The sequence below is a fragment of the Neomonachus schauinslandi genome, chromosome 14 (genome assembly GCF_002201575.2).
Source record: "Neomonachus schauinslandi chromosome 14, ASM220157v2, whole genome shotgun sequence".
In the NCBI taxonomy this organism is placed as follows: Eukaryota; Metazoa; Chordata; class Mammalia; order Carnivora; family Phocidae; genus Neomonachus; species Neomonachus schauinslandi.
In genome coordinates this window covers 11,191,728-11,205,944 of record NC_058416.1, presented here as the reverse complement: position 1 = coordinate 11,205,944, position 14,217 = coordinate 11,191,728, and the positions used below count along the sequence as shown (strand labels likewise).

The window sequence follows — 14,217 nt, the reverse complement described above, 5'->3', positions numbered from 1 at the left end:
GAACAAGCCTTCCCTTTCTCCCTGTAATAGCCCAGCCTTCATTGCCAAAACAGTTTCCTGACTTAAGCATAGCTCCATCCACCAAGTCTTGTTGACTTGCAAACACTTGAATTTGGGGTTTGTTACAGCATCACCTCTCTTACTGAAACACGTAAGTCTCCTCCTCTTATGATCAGACACAGCATGATTGTAGGCATAGATCAGCTACTTGCAATAGTCTCACTTCTGCTTAAATCATTTAATTTCATGGGGAGAAAGAGAATGCTTTCATGAAGTTGGAGATATAAAAAAAGAGATACTAATACATAACATAATTCAGTACTTGAATGAGAGAAGTTAAGAAATCTTGTTTCTTCTTTTTCCTTTACCCGTTTCCTTGTGTATCAGCCTGCTAAAGCCTCTCCACATCGATATTTCACTTGTTATAATATTTTATTTGAAAAAATGCAGCATTATATAATAATTTGGGGAAGAAGGGAGAGTAGGACCAAGTGGTAAGTGACTTGAGTTAGAGATGAAGTGACCTCCAGGTCTCCTCACTGAAGCACAGATATAGAAAGGTCAGAAAGTGAACTCTGCTGATTTTAGAGGTAAAGATCTCTGTGGCTTTCATCAATGAAAGAGGCTGGCCAGGAATTTATTTTCACCTCATTTTCATTTTCTTAAGGCTGATGAAGGTGACCTGAAAGGTCAGGTTAATACTAGCTTATGTCAGTTTTTGAACACCTTAATCTCACAATTAAAGAGGTACAGCCTTTGTTCCAAGTGGACTAAAATGGTTTTTTTTTGTGTGTGTGTGTATTTCTTTTACTTTTGTAAAATTAATTTATTGACTTAATATTTACTACTTGTATTCTTGAAACATTTTTATACTATTTTTTATAAGGTCGCTCTGTCATTCATGGCTGATTTTTTTTCTGGATTTGTCTTTGATATATTTCTCCTCTCCTGTTTATTTGTGATATCCTTTAAGAGGCCAAGTTCCTCATCTTGTAGTTTGATGAGTGTGTACTCCTGTGCATTTTCTAGAATACTGGTTCTCTTCTCAGTGCTGCTATTTACCGAGTGACCTACGGAATGCCACTTAGCCACCTAAGGTTCCCTATGCCCAGTAAGAAGGAAAAGCAAACCCTATCCCTGCTTTATCCCAAGTTTTTGAAGATTAAGTAATAAAGGGAAAGTAACTAATGATTTTAAACTGAGAATCATGACTTTAGTATTAGGAAGTATTATCATTGTACATTGCTATTATTACAGTTTTTTGTGTTTGCATCCCATTTTTGTTTCAAGGTCAGTAAGTCAGCAAAAGGAGACATACTTTACAAGCAATTGTATTGGCGATCCATATTGAAATTTGTTTTGTATTCACATATGTTCCAATATAGAGACAATATACACAGTTTAATGGACGTAAATATGTGTTTGCATTGGGCACTCAAGTTCCTATCAAAATGTAAGCCCTCCTTCAACAAATGCCATGGATGGGCAGGGGGTATGGTCTGCTGAGATCCTAGGATAAGTGAATTTCCAGATTGAGATAGAACCTGAAGAGTCTTAGGATTGTGAGCTTCGTGCTCACATTGTGGTTCTTAGAGGAATGGGAAAGTAGTATTTGTTTCATTGTAATTGCTTAAAATTAGGCCAATAGTACTTGAATTATAAACCAGGATGGGAAGTTGGATAATTAGTATTTAAATTTATTGACATTTTTTGTAGTATAATACTAAAATCTAGCATATGCTATTTATATTTGGAATATTTACCAATATGTGGAGTGAGAGACTAGAATTCTAGAAAGAAATACATTTACTGTCCTCTAGCAAGGCAAAATTGAGAGCCTCCTCTTACATGATCCCTGCCTTGCTCAGCACTTTTTATTTTTACCTACTTTTGACACCAGCCAAAGCTATGAGTAACTCTTCTCTGTGCATCTGCCCTTTCTTTAAAGAGGACTGAGACACCTACATCACCATAAAGCATTTTGGCCATCTAGAAGTATAGTAGCACTAGGTGGAAAGATTAAATGAACTCAGAGCCCATTGCTTAGCAAGACTATAACATCATTGTGAACTGTTGTATCTTCGTTATAGCTTGTCTAGCATCCAGGTTTGTTACCTCCCCCACCGTGTCATGTATACATTGTTTTCCTCTTTCCAAATAGAAACTAGAAGCCAAAAGTGGAAATTTGATGATAGTTGAGATTACTTAGCCGGGGCGGGGGGTGGGTGGTGGAGACAAGACAAGAAGAGGCTTTTTCAAAAGCAAAAGTAGATAATTATGGTCTAGCATACTTCTGATTTTTATGTTTTTGTAGTTGTTTACTAGTTCATGTAAATTTTGGTCCTGAATACCAAATATCAGGGTTTATCTGTTGAACTTGGAAGGACAGGTCATGTTCTGCTGATGATTTTGATCATCTTTCTGAATGGTAGAAACTTCACCTTCATCAGTGAGGTGGTAGATGTTGTAAGAGCAGCCTAGAGTCTGGAGCACACTTCATTCCTCATGTCAGCACTGGGAGATGGAGCAGTGCATCAACACACATTTATTAAGAACCTGCTTTGTGCACAGTGCTAGGGAGAATATTGACAGGAAAAACAGAGATGAATAAAACATTTTCTCTGACCTCAAGGAACTTAGAATCTGGTTGAAGACATAAGATCCCATAAAAGTTAAACACAATGAGGGAAGACAGTGTCAGAACTGTAACATGGCCAATTGTGAGATAAATGGTAATCACTCTGAGCTCACCGGACAGGAGGCTTCATTTGAAGAAGTGATAGCATAAGCAGGGCTTTGAGGGATGGCAGGATTTGAACAAACCAAGAAAACATTATGCAAAGTCTGTTTATGTTTTATTTAGTTATATACTAAGAGTCTACTGCTGTTTTATGAAATCAGCAGATTTACTTCCATAGGCAGCACAAGCCCCAAGTCCCTATACTAAAAATAGCCAATGGATTGAAACATGATATTATTACAAATAAGATCAGATGTGAAGAGGGTTTCATAAAAATTAATGGGGAGTATTTTCAGCATTTCTAACAATTTAAATACAGAACTACATTTGTATTTATGCTTAAGGATACCACGATAATACTTACCTGCAGGCTCTTTTGGCATTCCTGGTATTATATGTTCTCAGATCAAAGGTAACAAAATAGTATCAGATATTACATTATGTAGTGTGACTAGTATGAACGCATTTGGGATGTTTGAATAATTCAGTGTGTAGTTTTTTAAGGAGCTTATATGCATGCATATATTCATACATATTACTTTAATCTAAATTATTTGTTACTATCTGATTTTCTAAGAAATTAGCCAGTAACATACAGAAAAATAGTGGTTCATGTGAACAGTAACAGAAATCAATTCTATCAGGAAAACATGAGCTATAATCCATTTCAAAATGCTGCCCAATTTAATATAACTAGCACTAAAAATGAAAATATATCTGTTCGGGTATGGTGAAAATTTTTAAAAATGTGTTTTTTGTTATAGTAATGTAATTAAGATCTAGAGATAATTTTCAAAATGTGTTAAGTAGGAAATTCCTAATCTATTTGATCCATTTTTCCATCTTTTATGATATTGCTCTGGAATTAGAACTCGGCTTGGAGCAAAGGTCTTCTGAGTTAGCTTTTTTGAAGACTCCGGGTAAAATGAATTTATTAAAGATTACATTTCTCTTGATTTGTCCCTTATAGTATTTTCCACATTTAAAATGCTTATTGAAAAGTGTGATGAATAGAAGAATACAAAATCCATAATGTTTTTGGTGTGAGTCTTTGGGAGCTATACATGAGGTGGAAAGATTAAGGAGCTATATTTATCTTGAACTGTACTGTTACCATTCTTTAGTTGCAATAACAGAAATTGGCGTTGGTAACTGAGAAAAAAGGAAAAGGAATTTATTGAAATAATTGGGGATAGCTCACAGAGTTAAAGGAAAAATTGAATAGCCGGTCCTCAGAAAAGAGAGGAGTAAGGTTTTTCTATAAATATGAGCAGCAAGAATGAGCAAATAGTCTTTTGAGGATGCGGCAGTGGGACGAACCCATGCCAACCCTTTTCTTTTCTCATGGCCCTCTGTTTAAGGTTCACAGTTTCTTGGAAAGTTTTTTGGCCTGTCTTAGGACGTGTGTACTATCTCTTACCCAGGAAGTTCTGGGCATGTTGATTGTGAGTACTGTCAAGATTGCATGAGATTGGGAAGGTTTAAATCGCCAAAGGAATATTGAGTTGTCATTATCAGAAGGGGGTGAGAATGCAAACAGTGGCATCACTAAGTACGAAACTCAGTGGTTTATTTTAAAGAAATTTCTGGTTAAAGTCCTATAAGGCAAGTATTATCATCTCTTTATTGTAATTAATCTGCCCCCCCCCCCGGTCACACAGTTAGAACATGTGGTTCCAGGATTTTAGCAATGTCTGTATCAGAACCTTTCTACTCCTTGCAGCAATACACACACACACACACACAAACACACACACACACACACGTGCACACACACACAAATATCTTAAGAGATTAAGGTTTCAACTCAAATCATTCAGCTATTTCCATTGTTCAGGTTTGTCCATGTATATTTATCACATTATCTTTGGCCATGTGGGGAGTAGCAGCGATACATTTGTGTTAATCTAGCTCACTCACCCACATGTCCTATTTTAGAGCATTGACATGCATATCAATAGCTGAGCAATAAGAATGCTCCTTGGGAAGAGCATTTTGATTGATCTCCATAGCTTATGAAACAGCAGCAATGATGATAACAGGTGCTTATTAAGGAATTCATTTTATAGCAGATGTACAGAACACTAAGCATATACAGATGTTTAAGATGTGGTCCCAGCCTTCTTGTTATCTAGCTATAGAAGATACTGTATACAAAAACTTATTTTAAAACATCTAATGTTAAATCTGGAAATGAGAAATCATCTCATAAAACCTTCTCATTTTGCAGCTAAAGAAACAGAAGAGTATAAATGGTCAATGGAAAGCTCAGATAAGTACAGTAGGTTAGTGGCAGGGTCGTGGCTATAAATTTTGTCCTTTCATTCCTACTACGTGGTTTGTGGTTGTGAGCACAAAGTCCACAGATCCTACATACTGCAGAGTTTCTTAAAAAGGCATAATTTGTAAATTGTTTTTGCTTTAGTTTTTGTTTTTAGTTTAAATTAAAATAAAATAATTTTTTTTTAAAGTTGTAAGATCTAAGGAACAGGGAGATCCAAATATGTGTCCTCCAACTGTTCACTGCATTAAACATTAAAGAATTTTAGTGACAGCCTGTATTCTTTATACAAACCAAGAAAGGCCAATTATGGATTATATGTGTTTGTTATATTTTTAAAAACAGAATGGCTTTAGTGAACTAAACTTCAGAGATTTTGCCTTGACTAAGAATTTTTTTTTTCTTGGCAATATACTATAGGTACACCCTTGATTTCCCTGTACTAAGTGCACTAATTTTTGGTTTGATCCTAGGGAAATTACAGTTAGAAAAATATGCAGTGACTCTCTGTGATAATGTAGGACAATTGCTAAGATCAGACACATACAAAATTTTAGAGATCTCTATTTCAACTCACTTTACTGATTAATAAATTTGAGCTGAGGGATTAAATGACTGGTAGTTCCCACAAGTAGTCAGATCAAGCTTGGTGCTAATATCCCAGGGTCTCCTGACTTTGAATCCTGGGGTCCCATAGTCACATCACATCATTCTACATTATTTTTATGATAATTTCCAAAATTATTACTAGTGTGATATAAGAGAAACTTGATACTGTGGGGGCAGGGGGGAGATGCGTGGATTGAGTGTGAAGAAAACTGTTGGATTGATAAAAATTTAAAAATCTTAGCTTTTAGGTTTAAATCTTTCTGCTTTCTGATACTATTCTTGGGCTTTCAACCATTACCCATTTTCTTCAAAATGATGTATGGCAGGACCCTGTCCCATGAGCCTTCCTTTTCCTCACAAATAAACTAACCACATTCTAAACCATTTGCTCTTCTCCACAAGCAAAGCCCCAAAACTCTGAGGCCTGAGGGTCTCTGCTTTTAGGCAGGAGCGCAGTTCTCCAGGATGGCAATTAAGTCTCAGGTGTGAGGGCTCTAAGGGCATTCAAAGATGGGGATGAGTTAGAGAAGGCAAGACAACCCTCTGTGCCTGCTCCATATCGAGGGACTTGGAGACTCCCTGAGTATAAAAAACAAAAACAAAAACAAGACAAACAAACAAACAAAAAAAAACAAAAAAACTTTTTTTTCTTAATGTAATTGGAGAGGCTTGCTGCCTTAATGGTAGAGGACTATTCAAGGAACACCGAACTAAAATAACTGGAAAGGAGGAAAAATGGAGTACAGGAGGACCAACATGAGGATACACATAAGAATAAGAAATGGAGATAACACATGATCTTTTTAATTATCAGTTAAAACATCAGTTTGACCTACCGTTTAGATAGAAGAGCATTGGGAAAAAGTGAAAAGAAGCTGAATTGTAGAGTTATAAGTGGCAGGGACTAAAAGCTTATTTATAGGTAATAAATAAGGTGGTAGGAGTTACAATATCAGCTGGGACATGCTACATTTCAGTTCATGTCGTATATCCATGTGGTGAAATTAAGCAGGTAATTCAATATATAAGTCTGGTGGTGGTATATAATGGAAAGATGGCTCAGATGACATGATTCTGAGTCTTGGCTCCATCAACAACCAACTGTGAGACTTTAGTATCCAGTACTGAAATACCATAATAATATTACCTGCTTGCCCTAGTTAGAAATTGTGCTTGGCTAGTAGCAACAAAGCTTTACACTAATGACTTACTAATGAGAAGTCTGGAGCTATACACCCAAGGACTGACAATTTGGCAGTATAATGTCATCAAGGACCTTGGCTTCTCATATCAAGCACTCATCACCTCATATTTACAACTTGGCTTTTGGACCACTTCCCATTGTGTTCATGTCCCAGGTGTGATGGAGGGGAAGGGGCAGAAATCAAATGCCAGCTGAATTAACAGCTCTGTCCTGTCATTTAAAGAGTTTTTCAGTGATGCTTGACTCAACAACTTTCATTTGCTAAAACTTCAATGTCAAGACACCAATACCACATCTACATAGGAGACTAGCAAAGTAGAAAACATACTTGCTTTCAATTCAAATAAAGTACAGAGAGAAAATATCTTATTCCAAGGAAAAACGTTTTTGAGAAGGTCAGAGCCCATGGGATGTGCAGAATAAGTGGAACAATTTGATTTTTTTTTAAGATTTTTTTTTTATTTATTTGAGAGAGAGAGAATAAGAGACAGAGAGCATGAGAGGGAGGAGGGTCAGAGGGAGAAGCAGACTCCCTGCCGAGCAGGGAGCCCGATGCGGGACTCGATTCCGGGACTCCAGGATCATGACCTGAGCCGAAGGCAGTCGCTTAACCGACTGAGCCACCCAGGCGCCCCAATTTGATTTTTATATGAGTAAAAACACTTAAGCAATAATAGAAGGATGGTAAGGAAGAGGGTATGGAGAAACTCAAGTAAGATTTATTTTCCTCATGTCCCATGTACCACAGATCTTGGAAGTGTGAGTACATTTTGTTTATACTGCCATTATCATTTTAAACAATTTAATTTTCTTTTTCCTTCAAAGCCCTCAACTCTTCTGTGGAATGCATCATTAGACTTAGAATCTTCCATGTTGCTATCAACCACCAAATATACAGTAATCACATTAATTCATTGAAGATTTTAGTCCCTGTATCATTTTATTCCTTCCCATAATAACTCCTGGCATGATGATTGGTAACTGATTAAATTATACCGATGACTCATTAAACATGTTGGCCTTTTATTTTCTTGGTCTTCTTGACTCCAGTGATCTGTTCTTCTGCCTTGATTTAGTCATAGATTTTTAAAAACATACTCTTGACTTGTCAGCCCTCATATATATGCTACTACTGAAAATCTACTTCAAGGATCTCATTCCTTGTCCACCACCTCCCACTCTAGCAATTCTGCAACCTGAAGCTATCAGAATCTTCTCAATATCAATCTATCTTCCCTTATTTCCTTAATGCTTTCTTATGAACTTCTATACCATGGGTCTTCATTATTATCACTCCTGTGTACATGTTCCTATCATCTCTACTTCCCTCTCTCTTTCCATTGTCCATGACTAGTTAAATCCAGCCCTATGCTCTTTGTGCCCCTTCAAACACATGGGTGACAACAGAGCAAGACAGATAGGCAGGATGACTGGTCTCACATTAAATTGATGAACATAAATCTCAAAGTGCCAATCCACAATGTGTAGCCATTCCATTATACATTCCTTATTCTTTGTGCATGTGTGTATTTATATTTATATATATTTCTGTCCCTTATAATAAATGACTTCTCTCTCCTTCTCAAACTACCTTCTCCTCTTTGCTCCCTCAGCTGATAACCTTGTTTCTTTCATATGCCATCAAGAAAATAGAAACCATCAGAAAATAAGTTCCTAATATTCTTAACACCTAAATACCTATTGCTGGACAAAAACAGTATTTGTTGGTGTGTGGTTAATTTTCTAATATTTTCTAATGCCTCCTCTTTCCTTGCTATGTTTGCTATGTGTCTAGCATTTTATAATACATCAGACTAGAAGTATATGATTCTATTTAATAATAGTAGTTGGAAAACTATGGAAACATAAAATACGTTCTTAAATTGGTATGTGTTTGCTTATCTGTTCTTTTGTTTAATTGTTTGCTTTTAAATGAGATTCCTTCACTCAACTAGAACCACTGGGGGTGGGGCTGTGGTGTTTGAAGATAGTCATTAATTGGAGGTGGGTGAATTTTGTGTATGGAACAAATAATAGCATAATGGAATTATGTATATTTATATATATATATATATATGAATATATAAATATATATATTATTATATATATAATAACATTTTTCACTGACATTTGGATAGCGAATATTTTGAGAAAATGCTTCTACACACCAAAATATTCATGTAATTTTAAGGGTTCTACCTTGAAACATATCTATGGAATCCTGGTCAAGATCCTGAGTGGAAAATGTTTTAAAAGTTGGGGGATTAAGTATGCTAAGCGAAATAAGTCAATCAGAGGAAGATATGTATCATATGATCTCAGTGATATGAGGAATTCTTAATCTTGGGAAACAAACTGAAGTTTGCTGGGGTGGTGGGTGATGGGAGGGATGGGGTGGCTGGGTGATAGACATTGGGGAGGGTATGTGCTATGGTGAGTGCTGTGAATTGTGTAAGACTGATGAATCACAGACCTGTACCTCTGAAACAAATAATACATTATATGTTAAAAAAAAAAAAGTAGGAAGGGAAAAATGAAGGAGGGGAATTGGAGGGGGAGATGAACCATGAGAGACTATGGACTCTGAGAAACAAACTGAGGGTTCTAGAGGGGAGGGGGGTGGGGGGATGGGTTAGCCTGGTGATGGGTATTAAAGAGGGCACGTGCTGAATGGAGCACTGGGTGTTATGCACAAACAATGAATCATGGAACACTACATCAAAAATAAATTAATTAAAAAAAGTTGGAGGAATAAGATTAGGCTGGTGTTGTCAAGACAAAAGATGTTACTAAGTGTATGTGAATGGGCAAGACGTCTTTGTCTGTTTCTTTTTAGAGGGACCTATAACCGTGACAAGGGCTACTAAATCTTTTGTAAATGATTTTCGAGAGCCAAAATAATAATAAAATAAATTTGAAGTTTATTAGTTAAACAATCCACTGTGAAGATATCTATACTAGGGTATTTATTTTTTACTGACAGAAAAGCAAAAAGATTACTGACAAGCAGTTATGAGCTGAGTATAACATTGGTGAAGTTTTAAACTAAGCATGTATTTATGTTACTAATATGACAGATTGTGGAGTCAGCAGAATTTGGTGGTTGGCTATGCAATTAATGAAATAAATTTAGCAAACTGTAATCAAACAAATATTGAAGTATTTTTTTCTTTCTTTTTTAATGTTCAACTAGGTATTCAATTGACAGAAACACAGACTTGGAGAGATACTTCAATATTGATGCCAACAGTGGAGTTATTACAACTGCCAAATCTTTGGATCGAGAGACAAATGCTGTTCATAATATCACAGTTCTTGCAATGGAGAGCCGTAAGTTGTAAGGTTTAACATTAAATTAGGATGGAGGTCATTGAGAGTAGAGAATGGGTTGTCATGAGGTGCTAATTTCTGCTTGAGTTACATTACATGCTTATTTTAATTGAGCAAAATCTTGAAAATCCCTAATTTCAAGCTGTGAAATATACTTATATCATTTATTTGCCAATACTCACAAAGTTAATGAAAAGAGATTACTATAAAATAATGGGCCTGAGTTATCTTCCAATGGCTTCCTGTTGTATTATAGTCTTATTTCATAAGCTGCATCTATGCTGATATAAAGTCGGTCCAAGAGCTTACAAAAAGTAGTAACTTGATCTCTAACCAATACACACAGATAAGCATATTGATATTGAACTGATTTTAGCCCCTTATAGTAAAAATATTGAAAGAACAATGCATAATTATATGTTATGCATATTATCTACATATATAGTATATGTGCATAGATAATATTTATATAATATATGTGTATAGTCATACAAATCTGTACTCTAGCTTCAAAGAATATTGAAATTCATGGTTTATTGGTTCTTTCTTTCAATGATTTTCTCATCAGGAACTCAAATAAATACACACATGTACTATACATATATATGATGTTTAGATCAAATTTTCTGTTGCTCCCTTTGAAGAAACATAGTGTTATGTTTCTAGATTTCATTCATGGTTTGGTCATTTTCTTATTAGAATCATGATTTAAGAGGCAAACTATTTTGAATAATTCTAATTGTTTTTAATAGGAGTTGCTTGAGTAAAATGGCAGTGGAAAATAGCTTTACTCTCAGAGTAAATGGTAAGACATTTTCCTCTTTATTAGAGAATCCATCTCAAGTCGGAAGAGGCTATGTGGCCATTACTATACTCGACGTCAATGACAACGCCCCCGAATTTGCTATGGACTATGAGACCACTGTGTGTGAAAATGCCCAGCCAGGGCAGGTAAGAGCTCTCAGCACACCAGGCTCCTAGCTTGGGATTTCTTTAAAAATAGCCAGCCGCAGTTGCCTTTGAAATTCTGCCAGCTTTAAGATAAAACATAATCAGCACGTCTCAGCAAAACTAACACTTTGATGTGTAGCATAAACTAATATTGAAGGAACTTTAAAATTCTGGTTTAATTGGGATGATGAAATTTCTCAAGAAGAAGAGTGAACATTGTAAAAGCCATGGTAAATGGTTGAGGGCTTTGACTCTTTTAAGGAGAAATCTAGCATATGAAGCTTGATTGGGCTGTTCCCCGTTTTACACAGCAGGGCTTACGTACCTTGAACTTCTAAGAATTAAGTGTAGTTTAATCTTGGTGTGGTTTGTTCTACTCATCCGTATCGTTCGGGGTTTTGTGATGTGTACTGGGCTAATGTCATCAGTTGGTACAGCTTCTTTCTCAGGTTCACAAAAGTAAATGCAAACATGAAATTTCAAAGGGACATGATTGAGTTTTCAGAGCCCTTTTTAGATTGGGTTCATATTAGTACATCTGGTCCTTCCCCCCAGGAGGATGGTATTTATTATAAGGTATAAAATTGCTCTGTCCTATAGCACAGAATGCAGAAGAGCACAGCAACGTGCTGTCATGTTTTTTAATTCTCCATCCCTAGGTTATCCAGAAGATCAGTGCTATTGATAAAGATGAGCCATCCAATGGACACCAATTTTATTTCAGCTTAACAACCGATGCAACAAATAACCACAACTTTTCACTGAAAGATAACAAAGGTAAGGAATTATTGTCACCAGTGGAGGCAGCAGGTACAAACTCTCTAGGCAAATACTTTTTCTTGCTCAGGAATGCTGATTATGGAGACACACACACACACACACACACACTAGCAAGGACATTAATTAAAGGGCAATGAGCACCTCAAGTAATTTTTATCTATGGATTTGCTGTCATGAAGAAGCAGCTGCTACTTAAATCATTTCAGGCCTAAATCCAAATAGGGGAGAGCCAGATACATCTCTTTCTGACTTTTCTTTTAGACCTTTGAGAGCCAGCTAAATGTGTTAACAAGGCTATATACTACATAGGTATAACTTGAGACATTAGGAAAATAATCGGTATTTCCAGTTTTATATCAACCTAAATCAACTTTGACTTAATATTTTCAATAGTAGCTGGGGCGCCTGAGTGGCTCAGTCATTAATCGTCTGCCTTTGGCTCAGGTCATGGTCCTGGGATTGAGCCTCGCATCGGGCTCTCTGCTCTGTGGGAAGCCTGCTTCTCCCTCTCCCACTCCCCCTGCTTGTGTTCCCTCTTTTGCTGTGTCTCTCTCTGTCAAATAAATAAATAAAATCTTTAAAAAAATATATTTTCAATAGTAGCATCAGTTATTTTATTTAACAAAAAAATAGAAGTAATCCATGCAAATAATTAACAGATATATTCCTGATGCAAGGAAGTATAAAAAAAAACAAAAGAATTTCCTGTCATCCTAAATCTCATTTCTCTGCTTCAAAGGTAAACACTCTCTCAGTTCCCTAAGTTTCATTATAGAATATTTTTATAAGTACCTGTAAGTATATTCTGGTTTTGCTTAAAAAAATACACACACACATTTTTGCTTTAAAAATCTATATATAGACAGAAACACACATATATATTTACATTTTATAAATATATATAGACTGACATAGGCATATATAAACAATTATTTTATAATATAAACAACATATATATATATATATCATTATAGACAACACATGGACAATTATAAGAACTTTTAAAGTAAGAGAACCTGCTATCTGTCCTCTAATTTTGAATTTATATATTCACAGGTGTTTTCATTCAAGGTATTTATTTTAACGGAAGGGCATTTTCAACTGATATATATAGAGAGAGAGAGAGGAGTATGCTCCACCAATACAGAAAATGTAATTCCTTTGGGTTGAATGTGTGAATCAGGTTTCAGGGGGAAAAAAAAATGTAGAAATAGATTTGCTAGTCAAACACTGGCTCATCTAAAAAGACTTACTCAGAAGGTAGACATGATAAGTACTTTTTGCCTGAAGCCACCATCTTCTTTAGTGTAGAAAATCCAACTTTGACCTCAAAAATTCAATCTGAAAATAATAGTTTTCCTGATCCCACTTTCTGCTTAAATGAGAACACTATCTTGTCCCTTTAGTAATATAAAAGGAAGAGCATTCTCTATGTGGGTAATCCTAGACTCTCTGACTTAATCATATTTGGGACAATTCTCAGCACTTGGATTCATCCAGCACAAGTGTAGAGAGAGGATTTTATGACCTTGCCAAGAAGAGTCTGAATATTTCCCCCATGTGTCATCATCCACTACCACCACAATTGTTGAACAGTACATGCACTAAAATGTATGGATTTATAGGACATCCCCACTGCTGCACAATTGAAAGATTTCCCTAATTCAAGACCAGAGCTCCCTAGCATGTACCTTGGAGAAGATCAGTTCTTATATTAGCTTCCATCATAGGAACTGCATAGAGAACATGATGAATTTTATGATCTCCTTCCTGAGATTAGGGCTTTCTTTCACATATTGGGCATTTATGCATGTGCTTCACAATCCATTGTGTGTGTGTGTGTGTGCGTGCACACACACACACGCATGCTATTTGATGCCAGTCATGTTAGATTACAATTCAGCAGCTCTGAAAAAACTTTGTGTATCAAATCATCGATACCTATATCTTAATGATTGGGAGGTAAAGAAATAGACACGTGTGTGTGTTACTATTAAGTGTATGGAAACATACTGAAAATAATATCCTTCTACAACTCCATGTATAGATTTTTAATGAACACCTGAAATTCACGTCTTAAAAGATTTGTTTACATAAAAACTTACCAGACAGAACCTAAAAATCACAGTTTTATACTTGCCACATCTATGAGTGGAGGTTATATGTTTTCTCCAGGCTCCTATGAGCTTCTTGTTTTGTGCTCTTTGGATAGAATAGATTTCAGCTTGCTCTTTCATTAGAGCATTGTTAATTCTTTTCTGATAAACATTGGATAAATATCTTTTTGATAGCTTGGAAAGGAGATACATATTAAAGTACACT

At 35.8% G+C, this 14,217-nt stretch overlaps 1 protein-coding gene across 1 annotated transcript in view; it reads left to right on the top strand.

Moving 5' to 3' along the window:
• The window catches only part of CDH7 (cadherin 7), a 116,789-nt gene that overhangs the window by 74,373 nt on the left and 28,199 nt on the right, over window positions 1-14,217 (top strand). Inside the window, 3 exon segments of the mRNA XM_021686406.1 lie at window positions 10,028-10,164; window positions 10,994-11,115; window positions 11,775-11,892. Of these exon segments, the coding sequence (XP_021542081.1) occupies window positions 10,028-10,164; window positions 10,994-11,115; window positions 11,775-11,892 (377 nt within the window).